The 20,910-nt window shown below is 35.6% G+C and overlaps 1 protein-coding gene across 2 annotated transcripts; it reads left to right on the forward strand.

The window, feature by feature from the left end:
• Positions 1-7,993: 7,993 nt before the first annotated feature.
• Positions 7,994-20,134, forward strand: QPCT (glutaminyl-peptide cyclotransferase). 2 transcript variants are annotated; one of them, XM_026695465.2, is made up of 7 exons: positions 7,994-8,416; positions 12,798-12,944; positions 15,277-15,558; positions 15,644-15,823; positions 17,686-17,785; positions 18,255-18,371; positions 19,345-20,134. In XM_026695465.2, exons 1-7 carry the CDS (start codon positions 8,285-8,287, stop codon positions 19,491-19,493), a joined length of 1,107 nt encoding a protein of 368 aa, XP_026551250.1. In that variant the 5' UTR covers positions 7,994-8,284; the 3' UTR covers positions 19,494-20,134. The 2 variants fall into 2 exon arrangements, with proteins under 2 accessions (XP_026551250.1, XP_087792739.1); XM_087936613.1 differs by lacking the exon at positions 7,994-8,416 and adding an exon at positions 12,057-12,137.
• The last annotated feature ends 776 nt before the right edge of the window (positions 20,135-20,910 follow it).

Consider the following 20,910-nt stretch of genomic DNA (forward strand, 5'->3'; position numbering starts at 1 on the left):
TGAATAATACTCTACATAACATGAAAGTTTGAATCTAGCTACTATTGCTTTTGCCAACCAAGATACAATTTGGGGATGAATCATTTGTAGTGGTTGCTGGAGGTGGTTTGGTAGGTAAAAGTTGCCACTAAATAATGGTGCCTAGTCTCAGTGCTTCCTGGAAGCATGGAATATGAAAGAAATTTAACAAACTCTATTACATAACAGTGCCTTTCTGTTCATATTTTAGCAGTGCCATTATTTAGTGCAAAGAAAATCTAGAATAAGGCAACTTATTATCCCTTGGAGAATAAACAGTAATTTCACAGTCTTAAGCAGTTTTCTTTTTTTCTGTTTTGCACATGATTATCCCCATTACTCAAACTGAATTCATGCATACATCTTAGGCTTTATTCTGGAACACAATTTAAATATTTTTAAACCGAATGTATTTTTTTGTAAATCATAAAAATATTTGTAGTTAAGAAACAGAGTTTTATGTGTACAAATAGCAAACAGAACAAAGTTTTTAGAAATTAAATATAAAGCATATTAACCTATCATATTAGGTAATAGTGCAAATTACAATTTGTTCTGGGATAATAATCTCAGTTTACTAAGTTATTTAAAAAGCTATTTACCTATTTATGCAATTGGGATGCTGCATGTTCTTTCTTAAGATATAACAATATCCTAGAAAATCTTCACTTCACTATAACTTCCTACTATCCAACCTAGCAAACTCTACTTCTAAGGTTTTATTTACAGGTAGTCCTCGATTTACAACCACAATTGAGACACACATTTCTGTTGCTAAGTGAGACATTTGTTAAGTGAGTTTTGCCCCATTTTACAACCTTGCTTGCCACAGTTGTTAAGTGAAACATTGCAATTGTTCAGTAAACGGTAGTTAAGTGAATCTGGCTTCCCCCTTGACTTTGCTTGTCAGAAAGTCCCAAAACTTAATCCACACGACACTGCAATTGTCATAAATATGAACCAGTTGCCAAGCATCTATATTTTGATCATGTGGCCATGGGGATGCTGCAACGGTTTTCAGTGTGAAAAATGGTCATAACTCATTTTTTTCAGTGCTGTTGTAACTTTGAACAATCATTAAATGAACTGTTGTAAGTTGAGGACTACCTGTATATATCCTAAGTCTCATATCAACTCCTATGTGTAATTTAAAATTCTGGTTTGTCTGAACTTGATAACTATAGTTCTGATTTAAATAAAGCAGGAATCTTTGTTAATTCAAAATCCTCAGGGTTTAAATGTAGCACTCTAAGTGAAGAAAAGGAAAAATTCTACTTGCCTGAGAATAATGCTAATTTGTTTTTCAATTTATTATGTCAAATAATGGCATTATGAAATGTTTTGTGAATACTAAAGGAAGAATTGTTTGATAATGAAAGAGCCAATGGTATTAAACGTTGTGTTTTACTTTTTCCACAAGTTGCACTTATATTTAATGTTATGTTTGATTTTTCCTCATGATAGTGAAGAAAATAATATGTTGGGCTAACCCAGAATTTGAACAGAATCCAAATATCTATTTAAACTTACATTAGCAACTTGCATTAACTCATTCATATCATGATTTCAAGCAGAGTTTGAAGTGATATTCCGTTTTAAAACTCTAGGGGATGGAGCAATTTTTTAGGAAAGATAAACACCTTTGATATATGGCTTGTTCTTTTCAGGCTTTGACCATGACATGTTCAAATTTAATTTAATTCAGAATGATTGCAAGCTATGGACATGTACATATTTTCTGAAGTTATTTGGTACTACAAACTTAGTTATAATTGGAAATGAATAATAGTTAAGGTAAAGATAAAGGCTTCCCCTGTCCTGTTGTGTTCAATTCTAGGAGGCAATGCTCATCTCCATTTCTTAGGTGAGGAAACCAATGTTGTCCAAAGATATTTCCGTGGTCATGTGACCAGCAGGACTATAAACCAACGTGCACAGAACCTTCTGCCCAAAGTGGTACCTATTTATCTACTCACATTTGCATGCTTTTAAACTACTAGGTAAGTAGGAGTTGGGGCAAGTAATGGGAGTTCATCCCATTATGCAATGCTAGGATCTCAAACCCATGCCGTCAGCTTTGCAGCTGACAAGCTCAGTGTCTCAATGTCATGGCATCCCCAATAATTAAGAAGACCCATTAAAGGTTCTTTTTTTTTGTTACAGTAATTTGAAAGATAACTTCCTTTTTGTATCCCTAAACAGTTAGTCTACAGATTTTGAAAACATGTATTTGTATTAAAAGCTTGATTAAGAAACAAGTAACAAACCATCGAATATTATGAATTGTTTCAGAGTCCTTGTATGAAGTCATACATCTATGTCATATCCAACTGCATAAATTTATTGATTATAGTTAAATATTATGTTTTAACCATTCCAAAATTACAAAAATGTATGTTTTTATTTTGTATTACATAATAATAATATCATAGTTATGTTACAATTTTGGCAGGTAAATAGAAAATAGTTTTTTAAAATATTCCTTTCAAGCTGTCTGTAGAGCTGTGTTTCTCTGTACATTTAAAAGATTAATGTCTTTTAATATTGTTTATTATTTGTTCATTGAAGATATTTTTAAAAGCCATGCTAAATAATTCTGATAAATTATTTTTTTAAATCTAGACTAATATTCCCCCACAAGCACTTTGAACATTATTGAGGTTGATTAGATAAACATTTTAAGCCAAAGCAGTATCATTATTAAAAGTGAAATCAAGCTTAGTTTTCATTTTTCCAGTTCCTCTCAAACATACACCAGTTTGTACATAACAGATGGATGCTGAGTATTATCAGAACCATTGCTAAGTTGAAATTAAACATCTTTGTAAAGCTTAGTTACATAGCATCCAATAGATTCAACAAAATAATTCATTGCCCTTTAGCTTCTTTTACATGGATCAAAACTAAGAGCTGATTATATAAAATTATTCAAAGCCTGTAAAATAACACTAACAACCATTTGCAAACCTTATGTTAGACCCTTTTCTGATTCTGTATTTCTAAGGTAAAGAGTTATTTTGTTTTTGAAATTAAAACTTGGGGCACCTTTTGATTCAACTATTGATAAGTACAAATATAATCATGCAAATACAATGTTCATGTATGTAATTATACTGCACAATGTTACAAATTATTTAAGACTGATAATTTAACCTATTGATGTAAGCAAGTAAATTCTTTTTGATCATTCAAAAACTATTATAGCCAAAGGAAAAAAGTAAGATTTTATACTTAAGATTGTGAGATAGAAATTAAAATGAGCTGAGATATTACCTGCTTCTTCAGACTTTATCACCAAGATTAGACTTAATAAATATAATGAATTGTTCCTATTGAACTGTGAATAAAAACATGTAAATTTGTTGTTACTGTCTTCAAAAAAGAAGTGCTGCAAGGACACTTCTATTTATTCATCCACCCTAAAACTATCTATGAAAACAAGATATTTTTCCAAGGCAGAGAAACTTCTTAAAAAGTTACAGGTTCAGTCTTCAATTATGAGGTTTACAGTAGCTCAGAAGATAGACCAGTTAGGAAAAATATATTCACTTCCAATTGTTTTAGGAATATTATCCCTACTGTGGTGCTTGTCACACAAAAGAAATATGAAATGTCATGGTCCCATAGGTTGATAGGTGCGTGCGTGTGTGTGTGTGTAAAATCATAAGAAGTCATCTGTGGCTGCAACCACCACTATCAAGCCAGAGAGCAGTAGTGCCAGAAGATAATCTCACAGCTGAACACATTATCATTGCCAGCAGGCCCCTCCCTTATTCTGGAAGTTCAAACTATAATCATTTCCAGCAGGAAGACCTGCAACACCAACCTATTGTTTAAACAACTGTTGACCTTCTCGGCTTTACTTAACCCACAATGGCATCTACTATACAGACCATCTTCAACCTACTTAACAAACTATCTCCAGGGGCCCATCTGCAATTCTATCCTAATCTCACTACATAATAAAGACAATCATTTTAGATCATCTCATTCATCCCTAATTAATTTTAGGAACTTATATCGTCTAATTTTTATACTATAGCTGCAATCCTATACAGTATACATTTATTTACCTAAAAATAAATTCTATTTAACTCATGTCGCTTACTTCTAAGCCAACTTTTATTTTAAAAAATTTTCCCCCAAAAGTTACATATTAATTATCCATTTGATATATTTTATATAGTTTGACAAACAGTCAAAATACTTTGTGTGAAATAAAATATAACATGCATATTCCAACTGCAGCTTGCATAAGCTTTTACACATAAATTTAGGACACCTTCCAACAACTGTTGTAGCCAAATTGGATTTCTTGATTTGGTACCCTCTGTGTTGGCTACACATGGTAGGGTCTCCTGCTTGGGCGGGCAGTTGGACTAGATGACCTGCAAGATCCCTTCCAGCTCTGTTAATCTGTTAATGATAGAAGATGTAGTCCAACAATATTGAGCACATCTTTAAAGTACCTGTGCCTAACCCAATGCCTGCCATCATAAGACCAAATTTGGAAATGGAAGAGATTCATTGAATGCAATATTTAATGCAGTTTCATATCTTAAATTAACCATCAAACATGACCAGGGCTATAGATATTTAGTTTAGTTTATTGTCATTGCACCTCATACAATGAAATCAAACACCATCTTCAGTGCACGTCATGACCATGAAAATAAACACAAACACACATCCTTCACCCTCCACACATTGAACAAAAACCCACAACACCGCACCAACAATGCACTATACAGTAGAATTCAAAAGAGCTACTGCCCTGGGATAGAAGCTATTTTTCAGCCTATTTGTCCTTGTTTTTATTATCCTGTACCATCTGCCAGATGGTAATAGTTCAAAAAAAGGGTGCCCAGGATGAGATGGATCTTTGAGAATGTTTTGAACTCTCTTAAGGCAGCGGGAGTGATAAAGCTCTTCCAAAGAGGGGAGAAGGCAACCAATGATCTTCTGGGCAATGATGTTAACCCTCTATATTTGATACAAATATAGATTGTATCAAATTCAACAGTAACTTCACAGAACTTAAAGTCATTCAATAACTGAAAATCTGTTTAAATCAGAGCATGTACTATACAGAAACACTGGTCAAAACAGTTCAGCATAGTAAACCATTAGGTGGCACTGTAACATTATGCTCAACAATTGTGCAAGAAATCTACAGTATTTAAAATATGAATTTATATTTGGTTAAAATTCTAATTGACTTCATAAAGAGAGATGTCTTTATGTTAAATACTTGGCTATATATATTATCATCATCCCTCTTTCCTATCCTAAAGAGAGCATTAATCAAGTGGCCATAAACCTACTTTGGCTATTATTGTCACTTTGAATCAAAATTTGAAATCAAGATTAGTTGAATAGAGTTGGACTGGGGTGATGATAGCATAAATTGCCCTTAATTATTAGAGAATGTGTCTTTAATGACTGTGGTTTATGACTCACTGAACTACAAGCTAGTCAACCAGCTTTTAGTTCCTAGGATGTTTTGTGGTCCCAGTCCACGCCCTCTCTTATGACTTGGTGTAGTCTGCAAACTCAGAAAATTAGATTAAGTCAATTGTACCTCAGTGTGTTGTGTGAACACCACCATGGAGTTAAATGTCTATTGCTAACATTATTCTATGCATCTCTGAAAGGAAATCAATTCAAACCAGTGTCCATAAGTCACAAAAACACTTATGTTCTTTTGTCAGGATTCTGGCACCTCTTCAATGCTATTAAGGCAGCCAGATTCATAACAGGATATGAATCAGAATTACTGAACACATTGCAGTCAGCTCAGCTGCAGCTTGGATAAAGACCCTCCTTCTTTTGTGATTGCTCTAATTTTCTGAAAATAAGGAAAGCTGTCAACCTAGGAGGGAAATATCCAACTCCCAGTGGTGAGTTCTAATTACTGTATCTGAATGTGATATAACTTGAAGGAGCAGTGTTAATATGCATCAATTAAAATCTCTTTGGATGACCTTCTTAAAAACTTTTAATCTAAATATATTTTTTCAGCATGGCAAATATATACACAGTAGTCTTTCTATATAGTTTGTATATATCCAGTTATCTCCCAGAGGAGGAAGACAACTGATGTCTTTACACCACATATAAAAGCACATCTGGTGTGAATCTTGGGGAAGTTATTATTCCAGCTGTGATCACACAATATTCTGAACTATTGTTCAATAAACAATGAATTTTCAATACATTGTGGGTTACAAGCTGTGCTTGAGTTTATACCATATGATAAGCTACAAAGAAGCAAACTACCTTTTAGATTAAACTAAAATGTTGGGTTTCTGGCATTGTAATATATTGCCAAGCACTCAGCTATCAGAAGGCACTCTCAGTTTGCTGAAGAACAGGTACCTTGATTAGTTTCAGTTCCCAACTTCTTCCTTTTATTGACATATTAAAAAAAAAACTTCAGTGATTCCTTTAAATTGAAGCCACTTACAGAGATGGAAAAATGCTCTGTCTGCTTTCACTCTTCCCCCTTTCACATATACAAACAAGCTCTTGCAGAGCAGGTGTGTAAAAATAATAGAGAAGAAGATATGGTGTTAACTATAGCAGTCCTTTTTTGCAGCTCCTTAGCCTTCTGTCTCTGTGTCCAAAAGTTGGAAGGAATTTATTTAGATCAGTTAATTTATAATTGGGCAAAAGTGACTCAAACATTAGAGGCACTATTCAAGACTGAAATATTAACTGATCCTAGCTTAACACCTGTGAATTCACATTAGTTATTTGAGGGATTTTCCAACTTGCCCAGTAGAACTGTGGAATATCAGATAAATGCTTCCTTTTATTTATTGATCAGATTAAACCAATACTAAGCAGCTAGAATGCAGCTAGTTACTGTATGTTCAATTTAAAAAGGGTTAAACAGACTTATATTAGCAGGCTGAGTAAGCCACCCAATTGGTGTATTCACACTATATACAAATTTTGGCTAACTTATACTATTGTTTCATTTTGTTTCCTTTCTTATAAAAATGAAACTATGGTAGCCAACTGAGGGCAAAGAGTAATCATGTATGGAGTGGGAAAAGCTGAGTTTCCTTTGTCTTTTTAAAACCACATGTTTTATCATATGCCTAACACATCATTTATGCCCATAGGCAGGAGCTACTAGCTATAGGCACCAGCATTTTTTATGGCTTTAGATAGCAGCAAAGATTTACAGAAAACGTTAATGTTTTGCTAGCATCTAGTGGTCATCAAGATTTTTGCAATCCAGATTTGATAATATACATACTGTGCTGGGGAAATAATGGGAAAGGGACCCTTCGAATGGAAGAAAAAAAGTTCCCCAAACTCAGTGTATAATCCATTGAAATGATGATGCTAGTATACTAAAAGATAAACATTTTAAGAATCCAATTTAAGAAAATGTATGGAGAAGGTTTCTGCAATCAGGCAACCATCCAAACGAGTTGAACTGTAATTCCCAGTATGCTGACTGGGAATTCTGGAAGTTGTTCTCCAACACATCAGAATGTACCAGCTTCCAGTAGGAGGAGTTCAGTGTGTTTGCTAAGCTGCTTGTAAGAGCTTTGGTAATAACCGTTATTGTTTCTTCTTCTTTTGCAAGTGCTAAAAGGTCTCCTAAATCCCATATCCTTCAAATAATCGATAAATGTGTGCTAGTTTTGCAGGCTGGTCAGTCTGAAATAGCATATAACTCGAGAGGAATACAGAACGCGCTTTGATTCATTACTTCAAGGGAATCTTAAAAGTAAAAAAGAAAAAAAGAAATCACGAGGCGCCTCTCGCTGCTCACTTTTATCAGTGGAAAAACATCTGCGGCGTCTATAGCATAGAAGAGCCCCGCTCGCTTTGGGAGGAAACCGGGGTGGGGGTGTGGGGGGAGCTGTCCTTCTGGCTGCAGCCCAAAGTGGCGGGATTAGTCATCTGTTGTCCTCCTGATGCTGCTGACGTGGTGCCAGGGACAAAACGCCCACCCACTCCTGAGGGAAAGACAGACTGATTGGGATGGGAATTAGCATCTCTCCCGCCGCGTTACGTAGGCAAGGCAGGACAGCAACTCGCCGGACGCGAAGCCCAAAAGCGCCTCAGGAAGACCGAAGCGAAGCGCCGCCGTCCCATCGCCCGCCTGCTCGCCAACGCTGCGCCCGTCGCGCCCGCCTCTTTGCCTGAATCTGCCTCCCTCTGAGTCTCGAGCGAGCCTCCTTCACTGGCAGCCGGGGTCGGCTTCGCTCCCTGCCCAGCCTAGGGGGCTGCTTCTTGCAACGGCATGGCCAGTGAGAGGCGAAATAGCAAGGCGGCGGCATTTTTCTGCCTGGCCTGGGCACTCTGCTTGGCTCTCCTGGGCTTCCCGCAGCACGTAGGTGGCCGAGAAGACAGAGCGGACTGGACTCAGGAGAAGGTGGGTGGCATGCAGCGTCCCCTGCTTTGTGGGTGCAGCGGGAGGTGAAGGGAGAGGGGGCGCAGGCAGGGTCAGTACAAACAGGGAGGGGACAATGTCTGTGGGGTCGGCATTTTTGGCCTTTGGGGGAATGAAAGGGAGAAAACGTATCTTATTTCCTTTTCATGACCTACATTGTCTTTTTTTTTTTAACTGTGAGCACACTGGCACACATTAAAAATGAAATTTTGTTGCCTGCCCTCAAAAGAAAGTATTTATCTACCCACGCACATATATGATACACACATATATGTTACTGGTATATATGGTACGTACATATACATACCTATACCCATATACATATTAATCACTGTCCATTTGTAATAAATAGTGGAAAGAGGAAACTTGAGAGTTCACAAGATTGATACTATATGGAACAAAACTGTGACTGGATCGAGATATTCTGTTTGTTTCTTTTTCATGATAATATGATGCATGGGGGCATTGGAGTGGCTGGAGGGGTAGAGACCCAAAATCTTTTGTGTTATATCCTTGTTCTATTGCTACTCTTATTTGTAGAGTGGCCAGAAATCCAGTAGCATGATGTACATCTTTCTTTCTTTTTTAAGGGTAATGAGGTAGCTAATTGTATCATAAAAATAAGTGATCTGGAAGGTTGGTGTACAAATAAATGCCTCTTATCCAGCTGCAATACTAGGACAGCCCTCAGGCCCTAGAGAGGAAAATATGGTAGCATCCTAACCAACTAATGGGCAAAATCTGAAAGCACGATACAGCAGCCTTGCTGAAGCCAAGAAATCTGAAGTGGGTCAGCGCCTGTATCCAAACAACGGACCTACTACAATTGAGAGATCCTCGAATTTTGGGGGAGGCAAAATTGGAACTTTCTATTGGGCAAATATAGTACTGTGATCCTCTTTATTTTTTACAGAGGAGTAGATCCCAAGCTGGTTAGTTGGGCAGATTCCAAACAGAGCATAATGAGAATTGCGCTCAATCAACTTGCCATGGAGGGAGGGATGTCTCCTGAGAAACACGCATAGCTTTGGTTGGCAAAGAAAACATTTGTTCATCCTTTGTTTTGTATTTTACTCTGGCAAGCATTTGAGGTTATTACTAAAATTAATTAACAGTAGAAAGTCTTATGGAAGAGAAGCATCTTTATAAATTACGCAAATCCTTCTAAGAAAGTGGAGAAGGTTATATCAAAGCCTGGGAGCGACAGGAGAAGCCCCCCTCCTCCTTGCTGGAAAGAATGTGGGCTTAGCTGCAAATTGCAACAGATACATAACAGGAAATGCTGACCTTTAAATAAAAAAGCCTAAAGCCATTTTGTACTGATGGCTTACGTTGTATCAAGTACAGAATGCAACAGCAAATATTGATGACCTTTCAATACAATCATGATAAGATCCCCACACTTTTTGTATTCATTAGCAGCATGTTCCTACATTTTGCATTAATTGCAACATCTGGATACTTCTCAAGAGCAGCCCCACTTAAGGCACCATCATACACATCTCCTTAACTTTGTCTCAAAGTTGTCTCATTCAACACAATTAAAGGCATGTCTGCATAGAGGTGTCCAAGGAAAGAATCAAAATGGCAGGTATGTGTTGCAATCAAAACTCAATGCCTTTTGTATGTACATCAGTGTCCACACATGCAGAAATGATAGAGTTTCTATTGCAATACCTCACTGTCACCTGCCAAGCCTTAGCTACAGCCAAGGGAAACAATTGGTGGATATTTTTCTTGCCAGCAGAAAAATCCATCAATCTATGTACTTTAACTTATCCCTAGTTAACTATTAAGATAGCACCACCTACCAGCCTCATTAGAAATACAGCAAATTATACTGGCGTAATTTTGATCTGCTTTACAGACTGGGAAAAAGTACATAAACCAGGTCTCCACATGCACCCTAGGAGAGCATTAGCAGATTGAAATATAACTAAGATAATTTTCCCCAAATTTGACTGACTCAAAAAAATGGCAGTAATCATATAAAGCACCCACACACCTATAATAATATCAAATTATGTTGGGAAATATAAAGACCACAAAGAGAGAAAAGGACAAATGGCATCCATGGCTGAATTCTGGATCTTCCCCCACCCCTCAAAAATAAGATTTCTAATCAAACTTCAGCATGCTCTGTTGAAGAAAATAGGAGCAATTTTTTCTCTATATTATATTGGAGAAACCTTCATTACAAAATATTCAAATAATCAGTATTTTAATTCATTTGGAATAGTGCCTTCTCTCAGGAACTTTGCATTTGTTTTTCTTTCATTCAGATTACAAGAGTAGCCATGAGCTGATTTTCTATTCAGTAGCTATGTCAGGGGTCTCAAACTCAATTTACCTGGGGGCCGCTGGAGGCAGAGGCTGGGTGAGGCTGGGCCACATAAGGGATTCCACAAAAAACATTGTTAAAAAAATATCCTCAAATGTTATACTTTCGTATCATGGTGGGGGCCACAGGATATCATCCTGCGGGCCGCAATTGGCCCGCGGGCCGCAAGAATGAGACCTCTGAGCTATGTGATAAAATATGTATGTATAAAACATTTCAAGATTGTATTTTATAATGAGGATAGTTCTGAATGTTGATTGGATTTATTCTGCATTTATTTTAATTTACATTAAAACAATTACCTTGACCTGGATCTATTTTAATAAATATATATTATTGTGTTTTACACATATCCAATTTACCATAATAGAAAGGTTCATGATCAGGCAGCCTGTAGTGTATAGTCTATAACTGGAAAATTTCAACATCCCTTTTTCTTTACATGGAAATAGAAGTGATATTCTTTGAACTGGAGGATTGCTGCACTTACCTGAAAGATTAAGGGTTGTTTTAATCAAATATTTGGCATACATAAAAAAAAATAGTTTATTATAGTCTTAGACAAGAGGACATACACATAAGAGCATCTATGAAATATAACATCTAATGGCTAGTATAACTTCAACATACAATGAACTTTATTAACATCAACTCACTCCCTTAGAGGACAACACATTGCTGCAAACCATTGTTACTAGGTAACAGTTTTGCAGCTGTATATGTCAGCTTCGGATTTTTATCAGACAATAGATAAAGAATATAAAATTTGCCTAGGTGCCTGGTGTTTTGCTAAGTAGGAGTTCAAATGACTGAGTTTCAATATAAAATGTATAATGTTTATTTATATCTACCACTTAATATAGTCAAAAGGGTGGTATCAAAGCAAAAAAAAAAAAAAAAGGCCAGAAAACTTTGTAATTTGGATTGACATGAATTTAGGTAGTCGGCTGGAAAGCAACTAGATTGATTTGTGTGGAACTGAATAGTGTTGTAATTTGATCTAATTTGTATTGAAGCTCTGTCCAGGTAGTTCTCAAATGTACAACTTTTCATGTGAAGTTACAACAATATTGAAAAAAATTAATTTACAACCGATCCTTACACTTACAACTGGTCCTTGCACTTTCAACTATAACAGCATCCCCATGGTCACATGAATAGTCATAATCAAATGTGGTTGCTACTTTCTTTCTCACATCTCTTTATCTATTTAGCAAAGAAGTTGTTCCTTCAGCAGTAGTATGATTATAAAGCAGTATCTTATTTTATCTTTCAGGGGACACAAACTGGCATTGGTAAATGCTTGTACTATTTTATCAAAATCATCCTTTTATTGATTTCTATGCAACATTTTCTTGGCAGGTAAAATGGAGTAGCATTTAAAAAGGTTTTTTCCCCCTCATTTTTTAACTGCAAGCAATCTAATCTTCATTACTCTTAAAAACTCTGTTGGCTAATATGCATTTTTTATAAAGTTGCCCTTAAGAAAAGTCTCTTTGCATATTTTCCATTATTTATGGGAAATCTATAATTTTAGCAGAATGCTAAATTTGCTATTGAAAAGATTTTAAAAATACTCAGATGTGGAAAAGGATGTGGATCAAACTGCATCTTGCGTTCTTCCAGTAATCAAAGGAAGTGATGAATGAAATCTCTCCATATACCATAAAATTAGCATATGTTAGAACTGAGTCTTATGAAGAGGTACAAAATAATCTTTGCTTTCTGGAAGAAATTAAGTGGCACTATGGCTTCCCTAAAGATTTGATAGAGAATAGGAATCAATTATTGTACTAATGTCTTCAATCCTTATCTTATGCACAGCATGTGTATATGTAAAAATACAGTATTTCCAAGTGTGTCAATAGATTAAACTCTAGATAACAGCTTGTTACTAGTTTTAATTTTAACCATAAAATAGATAATAGTTATTTTATCTGAATAGTTCCATCACAGATACAAAGCGACATAAGCAATAGAATATCTTCTCATCCTGATTTTTCCTTTTAATTCTTTCTGCAGTATTCCCATCGCCCAACCATTTTAAATGCAACTAGTATCCTACAGGTCACCTCACAGACAAATGTTAATAGCATGTGGCAAAATGACCTTCATCCAATCCTGATTGAGAGATATCCAGGATCACCTGGGAGTTATGCTGTGCGGCAGGTAAGACAGAATAGGTTGTAACTACTGAAAGAGGGAAAATATTTCAACAAGCATGGAGAAGATAGAATAAGTACAATGCAATATACTTGTCACAGAGGTAATATCATTGCGAGAAAAATTTAAAAGCCTTGTTAAATCAAGCCAAAGGTAATGTAATCCACCATTCTGTGTCATAATATGACAGACTAGTGATTCCAAACAGGAGGTTTAGAGACAGGACACAAAGGCAATGACTCTTCAGTTGTGTCCCTCTGTGTTGCTTTTTATTCAGGAAGTGGTATACAGGTGTGAGAATTAGTAATCATTAATTGAAACACAATCCTTCTGGAAAGGAGAAAGTGATTATGTTGTCAGCACTAATGATAGCACAGGAAATAGCAACTAGCAACAAATATATTACAACTTGGAGAAGAACTGTACTTTCCAGTCATAAAATACTGTCACAAGTATGCAGGACCTTTATTATGCTAAATTCTAATCAATTAGAGATGTCCAAAAATGGTGGTGATTTTTCTTAGTAGAATTGGAATGTGATGATATATAAGCTTGATGATCTGCAATTTATAAAGCAAAAAAAGGCAGATAAACTCTTTCAAAGAATATCTACTGAATGCTTGTTTCCTAGGAGACTGCTCACAAGTAGCCTAAACAAAAATAGTATCTCCAGTGCTGCAGTAATTAAACATAGCCAAGAAAGAGTACGTACTACTGTTCCTGGAGAAGAACAGCACTGTATCTGAAAAAAAAGTTTCTACTAAGACAAATGTCTTTGATGTTCATTCTACTGAAAATGACAAATCTACTTAAAGTATCCACTGCATATTAAAATTTCCAATCCCAGATTTATTTATTAAATTTATTTGGCACCCATCTCATAACAAAACAATTAGCTAATTAGCACTCACAGACTACTACAGGTATCACTGATAATCAACACCTATGATTATGTATTTCTGGAATTATTCCATATCCTAGAATATATCTTCATCCTCACAGGTAATATTTTTTTCCTTGTCTATCCTCTCAAAATCTCTGAAAGTAATTTTAAAAAAGGTAATAAAAAGCTGCAAAATGTTTAGTTTGTGATGGGCTATGTTGGGAACTTTTGATGTACTTAGAGCTTAAAATGATGATACTTTTTGTTCTAATACATTCACAAAAGGAAAGATGGCTAAAGCAAAATTCTTCTTTTCATTGCCAGTGGCTTTATACATATATGTAATTATGTTTTTTGTAGCTTCATTCTGATTAGCAATAAATCCTATTATTGGCATAGGTTTGATTTTATAGAAGACACATTTCTAACTATCCCTTAGCCATTGTTAGCCTGTTGCTTACAGACAAGTATCAACATGTTCTATAAGATAATGAAGGCTCTCTTAGGCCTTGATTGCAGCAATTCTTGAGCTGCTATAGAAATGAGCAGCTGAGAAAACATTATTCTAAAGAAACATCCAAAGATATATCCTCAGATGGGGGAGCAGCAATTATATATCATTAAGTGACAGCAGCTGGGATTGAGAACCTCTTACTTTCATAAGTCTTGCATTTCAATCTGGAATTGCTGACTGAATATTAAATATCTCATATTTTGAACAATTTCTATGCCTTTCATATTTTGAAAAGTTTCTATGCCTTCTGCAATTATGACCACAAAGAAAATGTAATGAATATAGAATTTTCTCATCCCGATTTTCTTTTAATTGTTTCTGTAATATTCACTGCAGAAGCACTCTTATTCAAAGCTCAAAATGGCTAAAAGCTTTATATTTGTCCATATATACAATTGCCTCTCTGATCCATTCCTTTGCAACATGTGGTATTAGAAGAAAAAAGAGACTCCAAGATCTGAATTACCAGCATTCTGAATTATTCTCATAGCTAAAAATGAGAAAGATGTAAATACTGTATATTATCACATTTTCTTTGCTTGATGCCCTTCAGATATATTTGATAGTTGTTCCTAGATGCTGCAGATAACAGGTGAGCTAATGGAAAGTTATGGGAATTGACTGCATCTGAAAGGCACCATGTTGAAAAAGGCTGACGGAGTTTGCTCAGTCCCAAATTTTGGTTTGCAGTATGCAAACGGAATTGCAGCCTGAAAAAGACGACTTGCTCTGCTTCATTATCAATGAAATGGCTGCTTGAAAAGCTCTCCTAGAGAGAAATGTATTCAAAGCTGTGAATGAACATTTCTTGAATAGTAGGTTTCAGGGGGAAAGGTTAATCTTCTTCAGGAAATTTATTGCCCCTTGCAAGATTGATTTGTATGGACTAACTTAAAACAACATTATTGATCACAATTGACTTTTGGTTCTATATATTTTAGCATATCAAGCATCGCCTACAAGGATTGCAAGCTGGCTGGCTGGTTGAAGAAGACACATTTCAGAGTCATACTCCTTATGGATACCGCACTTTTTCAAATATAATCAGTACTCTCAATCCCCTTGCCAAACGCCATTTGGTGGTTGCTTGCCATTATGACTCAAAATATTTTCCACCGCAGCTGGACGGTAAAGTGTTTGTTGGAGCCACTGACTCAGCTGTACCTTGTGCAATGATGCTAGAATTGGCAAGGTCCTTGGACAGACAGCTTTCTTTTCTGAAGGTATTTACTTTTTCTTCAAGTTGCATTTACTGTGGTTCTAAGTAAGGTGACAGACTTTCCATTCTGTTTCCCACCTATTCTATAGCAAAGCAGTTTGCCACCCAAGGCAGATCTTTCTCTGAAGCTTATTTTCTTTGACGGTGAAGAAGCTTTTGTGCGATGGTCCCCTTCTGATTCCTTGTATGGCTCTAGATCTTTGGCCCAGAAAATGGCATCTACTCCTCATCCACCAGGTGTCAGGAACACAAATCAAATTCAAGGCATTGTAAGTAAAAACTTTACAAATACTGGATACAGGGCTAAAAATGGCAGAAGTGTTTGGCGTAACATTAATTTCCTATTTTATGTAACAATATCCTATTAGTCCAATTTTTTAAATGTTATAATGATTGGGAAGAAAGTTTTTAAAGAAGGGAAAGATTGGAAGAGAAACAAAAATATTTTGCAATTAGTACTTTAAATGGGGTCTTGAAAAGGGAAGTTGTAGACTACTGTATTATTGAGGCTTGTGTTGCGAATGGGAGGGAAGGAGTCACCCTCCCCAGCAGAAAGAGAGGAAGAGATTTTGTGGGGGTCAGGAGACCCTTACAAGGGAGCTGTCCTGTTTCAGGATGAACATATACACAAAGTTGAGTTGCAATCTGTTTACTTTTAAGTTTTCAAGAATTATAGGCTTTGGCAGGCAGAGCTCTGATGTGTGCAAGCACACCAGAACACTAACAAGAAAGTGAAATATTGCCTGTGAGTCCAAAGCCAAATCAGATTATGAGCATACATGGATCAGGAACAGTTCAATGGTCCAAATGCTATAGAAAATTGTCAGACAGCCCAGGGTTCAGATAATACATAAGACTGAATGACATAAAAATGCCAATCCATGGTTAGAGTAGATGTTCCCAACAGAAAAACCAACTTCTGGTAGTTGCACTATATCAGCTAGTGTGGACAAGATTTAATTAAGACAATTGTCATTTTTGCTCTTGGTGTTCCTCTACTCCATTCTCCAGAGTTCACAGCATTTTTTTAGGTTGGGTGACTGCTTGGGATCAGGATCTTTGTCTTTTATGTTGTTCTGCATCTGTTCCAGATTATTGCTAGGACACTCAGCTTTGGTGCTTGACTGCTCCTGATTCCTAAGTCTGATATTTTTCTTGAGCAGGGTCCCCCATGTCTGAGTCCTTGGATTTAGGGGAGACCTGAGAGATCTATCTTTAGAAACAGAGTTCTAAAGTTAATCACATGACACATTCAAAATGTAGTACAAACTTCTTAATGAAATTAACAAAATAGATTCTGCTCCTATTTTTGTACTGATAGGCAATGCTTGTTCATAGAGGAGCAACCTTTGTAGTAAAATAATCACTACACCTATGTCCCTCCTATAAAATGCCAAAATTTTCAGTTATTTTGTAGCCATACTCCTAGAGCTCAAGGATATGAATAAAGAATCATGGAATCTATGCTCTTTACCTTAAATATGATTAGGGTTATGAAAAGAATTGCAAGCATGACTTTCTAAACTATCATTTAGAATTACATTAGCACTTAGACTTATATATGCTTCATAGTGCCTTACACCCCTGTCTAAGTGGTTTACAATGTCAGTATATTGCCCCAAACAATCTGGGTCCTCATTTTACTGACCTCAAAAGCAAGGAAGGCTGAGCTAACCTTCAGTTGGTCAGAATCAAACTCCTGGCAGGGTGCAGAGTTAGCCTGCAATACTGCATTCTAACCGTAGTGCCACCAGTAGAATAGAATAATACAATCTGCAATGAAATAAAAATTAATCAGATAAAACAGACAAACAAAGATAAGTTAATTGATAAAACAAATACAGAGGCATGCCACTTAAAAGCAGTTGTCATCTGAAGTCTTTGTAGACTTATTAATCAGAATCAAGTCCTTACTAATTACAGTAAGAATCACAACAAGGTTTGTGAGTGGAAGATTTCAATCTCTCTGGGATATTTATATTCAACAGTATAAATACAGCAATATAAGTATTTTGAAATACTTGTCTGGAATTGTCCACATTCACTGATTTTAGACAGTCATTAATATTCTCTTATGGGTAAAACTCTGAGAGTGGCATTTAAAGGACTAACCTTGACTGATTTCCCATAGGATCTTTTTGTGTTGCTGGATTTAATTGGTGCACGAAACCCTATTTTTCCTGTTTACTTTTTGAATACAGCTCGATGGTTTGGGAGACTTGAAGCCATTGGTAAGAACATTTTACAAAATATACCAGTTTAACTCGTAAAGGGATATTCGTATCATCTAGTTTTGTATGGTCGAGTATTTCTAGTAATATAATCTATTACAACTTTACATCACAAGTAAAGGAGTTGTTTAAGCAAAAACTCGTGCATTGCAGCAGTATCAAGAAATTAACTAGCCACATATACATATTTTTAAAAATCATTGTGGACTCTGTTAAGATAAAAACTGAACAAATGCTACCAAAACAGTACAATACAGATTAAGCAAAATATCTGTTCTAAGGCTATTTTCTGGGATACGGTAACAGTTATAACTATGAGTTTGCATTCACAAAGCATTGAGGGTGCATAAAATTCTAAGGAAAATTCATTTTTGCTTCAAAATGTTTTAAACAGATTGAGAGCTTTAAAAAAACACCGATTACTTTGATATTCACAACTTGCTATATTTTAAAAAAAAAAACCCTGCAGAACGAAACCTTCATGATTTGCATTTGCTAAATAATTATTCTTCTGAGAGGCAGTACTTCCGGAGTAATTTACGTCGACATCCAGTTGAGGATGACCATATTCCATTTTTGAGAAGAGGTATGAATTTTAATGTGTTTTAATTGATATACATTCAGCAATATATGTAAAAGTGTTATTTATGTATGCAAATATTTCTCCAGACTTAAAAGAATTGTACAAACTTTCATTCTTATAGTCAGGTCTGGTCACAAACCCATTTTTCAGAATGTGGCTTATTTTATTTTTGACAAATCATAATATTAATACAAGGAAGTCAGTGATTATAATTATGGTAAAAGATATTGCACAATTGTTTCTTTTCTCATCCCATCTCATATTGTAAATTAGAGAGAGGTGGGGAGAGAGAGGGGGAGAATGATAGGCTGAGGGATCTTGATCTTTTTTTTCAGCATGGCAATTCAAATTAAGGGAAATACATTGGCAAAAATCCCATCAACCCAGTATTATATAAACATAAAAAAGTAAATGAAACATTTAGACCAAATGTCTATTCAATTCACATATACAAAGTAATTTTGTCCAAGAGTATTGTGCCATACTTTTCAGTCTGTTGCTCCAAATACCCTTCTCTAGAGCAGGGGTTGTTCATAAGTCTTGCCCTTTAGGATATTCAGGGGTCCATCTAGGGCACATACAAAAGGAACAGTTTGTGTCAGATCATTTGCCTCTGCCTGTGGACATTCCTGTTCTAGAGGTAAAAAGTGCACTTGCTATTTATACGTAGGATTTAAAAATGATTATGTTTAAAGATAGATCCCACTTCAAAACTCTTATTATCCCTAATAGGTAAAATCCATTGTTTAAAATACTTTTTGCAAAAAATGAGATGGTTAGTCTTTAAATGTTCTTACAATTTTAGCAGCAGTGGAGTTTTAATGATTTTCTGATATTCAGTAGATTAAACTATGAGATTAGAACATTAACGCCATCACACTTTCAGTTTATGTATTGTACAACATTGTTGAGAAATAATAGTTGTCTCAAAAGTTGGACCAATTCTTCATCTTTTTGTTCTCTCTTATCCCAACAGGTGTCCCAATCCTACACTTGATACCTTCACCTTTCCCTAGAGTATGGCATACTATGGAGGACAATGAAGAGAATCTTGACAAGGCAACTATTGACAACCTCAGCAAAATCCTGCAAGTTTTTGTTCTGGAATATCTCAATTTGGGATAACTGTTACCCTTAAATTGATATTTTGCTCTAAACACCTAGTTCTGTTTAGGATTCTTCCAAGAATAGGCCTTTACTGTAGATACAGCAATCAGATCTCCTACTTTACGCCTTGACCATGACAAAAACTGATTGTCCATCTAGATTTTATAATGTTAGTGAAATTTTAAAATTTATTCCTAAGCAACAAATACCTGGCAGTGTCAAAGTTAAATGTTATTATGAGAAGCTGGATGTAAAAAAAAATCAAAATATCATTTTTAATTTAACTGACTTTTTAATTTAACAATGAATGGGAAGTGTTTATATATCTTAGATGTTAACTTCTTTCTATTAATCTTTAATATAAATGTTTAATAACTTGACAAAAGTGATGTTAAAAAGAACAATGAAGCATCTCAGGGTGAGAATCTGAGCAACTTTGACTTGCCAATTCACACAAGTGCAAAAAAAACAAACACCTGTACGTGGCTAGTCTATTGCACTGCTGTTTGAATGATTCCCAAATATGATTTAAGGTGCCAATGTTGTAGTCTTCTATAGCTGTGAGTGCCAATAAAAAAATGGAGTGACTGCCTGGACTACAATTCTGAACCAGGTGTGTAAATCATCAATCCACATCTCATTAAATCATGCTGTAAAAATATATATTGACTGATTACAATTTACTTGATGATGAATGATCTCAGCATACTATTAGTCCTTTATTGAAATTAATAATATTCAAGTTTGCAAGTTAATCATAGATGGGTTAGTAGAATCCACTATTATGAACATATGTTCAAGCTACATTTAAGTACAGTAGAACCTCTGGTCACGAACGCTTCTGACCATGACCAAATCGAGTTCTGACCAAAAAAATTCACATTTTTTTCATGGCCCCTGATGCCATTTTTTTTTTTGTAAGTGCTAACTTTCTAAAATTAGGTTCAGGTCATGACCAAATTGAGTTGCAATCAAAATTATGGAACAAATTATGGTCATGACCAGAGGTTCTACTGTCCTGTCTCCTTCCTCTAGTGCAGATGTGAACAAACATTCATTCCTCCATTTATTTCATTCCCTGGAGATCCTCAGAAAACAATGCTCAAAATGGCAGCATAATTCAACAGTTAATAGTTTAAACATATACTTCATATTAGTCTTGGTAACTACCTAGACAAGCGCTGCATTTTTCTTGATATGGTTTTTTAGAAGTGGTTGCCATTACCTCCTTTCTAGGACTGAGAGAAAGTGACTGGCCTAAGGCTACCCAACTTGTTTTGTGCCTATGGTAGGACTAGAACTCAATCCCCAGGTTTCTAGCCTGTGCCTTAACCAGTACACCAAACTGGCTTTCCTAATTATATAAAAAGGGTGAATTAATCTTAATACACGAAACATTATAAAACCATTCCGCCTTGGGCAGGAAAATCCTTTC

Source organism: Pseudonaja textilis, chromosome 1 (assembly GCF_049901715.1).
Source record: "Pseudonaja textilis isolate UNSWEBS1 chromosome 1, rPseTex1.2, whole genome shotgun sequence".
Classification (NCBI taxonomy): Eukaryota; Metazoa; Chordata; class Lepidosauria; order Squamata; family Elapidae; genus Pseudonaja; species Pseudonaja textilis.

Excerpts from the sequence above, each read along its gene's own strand:
- QPCT (XM_026695465.2), top strand. The coding sequence starts at position 8,285 with ATGGCCAGTGAGAGGCGAAATAGCAAGGCGGCGGCATTTTTCTGCCTG. Across the intron at positions 8,417-12,797 it reads CGGACTGGACTCAGGAGAAG|TATTCCCATCGCCCAACCAT; the intron begins GTGGGTGGCATG and ends TTCTTTCTGCAG. Across the intron at positions 15,559-15,643 it reads GACAGCTTTCTTTTCTGAAG|CAAAGCAGTTTGCCACCCAA; the intron begins GTATTTACTTTT and ends CCTATTCTATAG.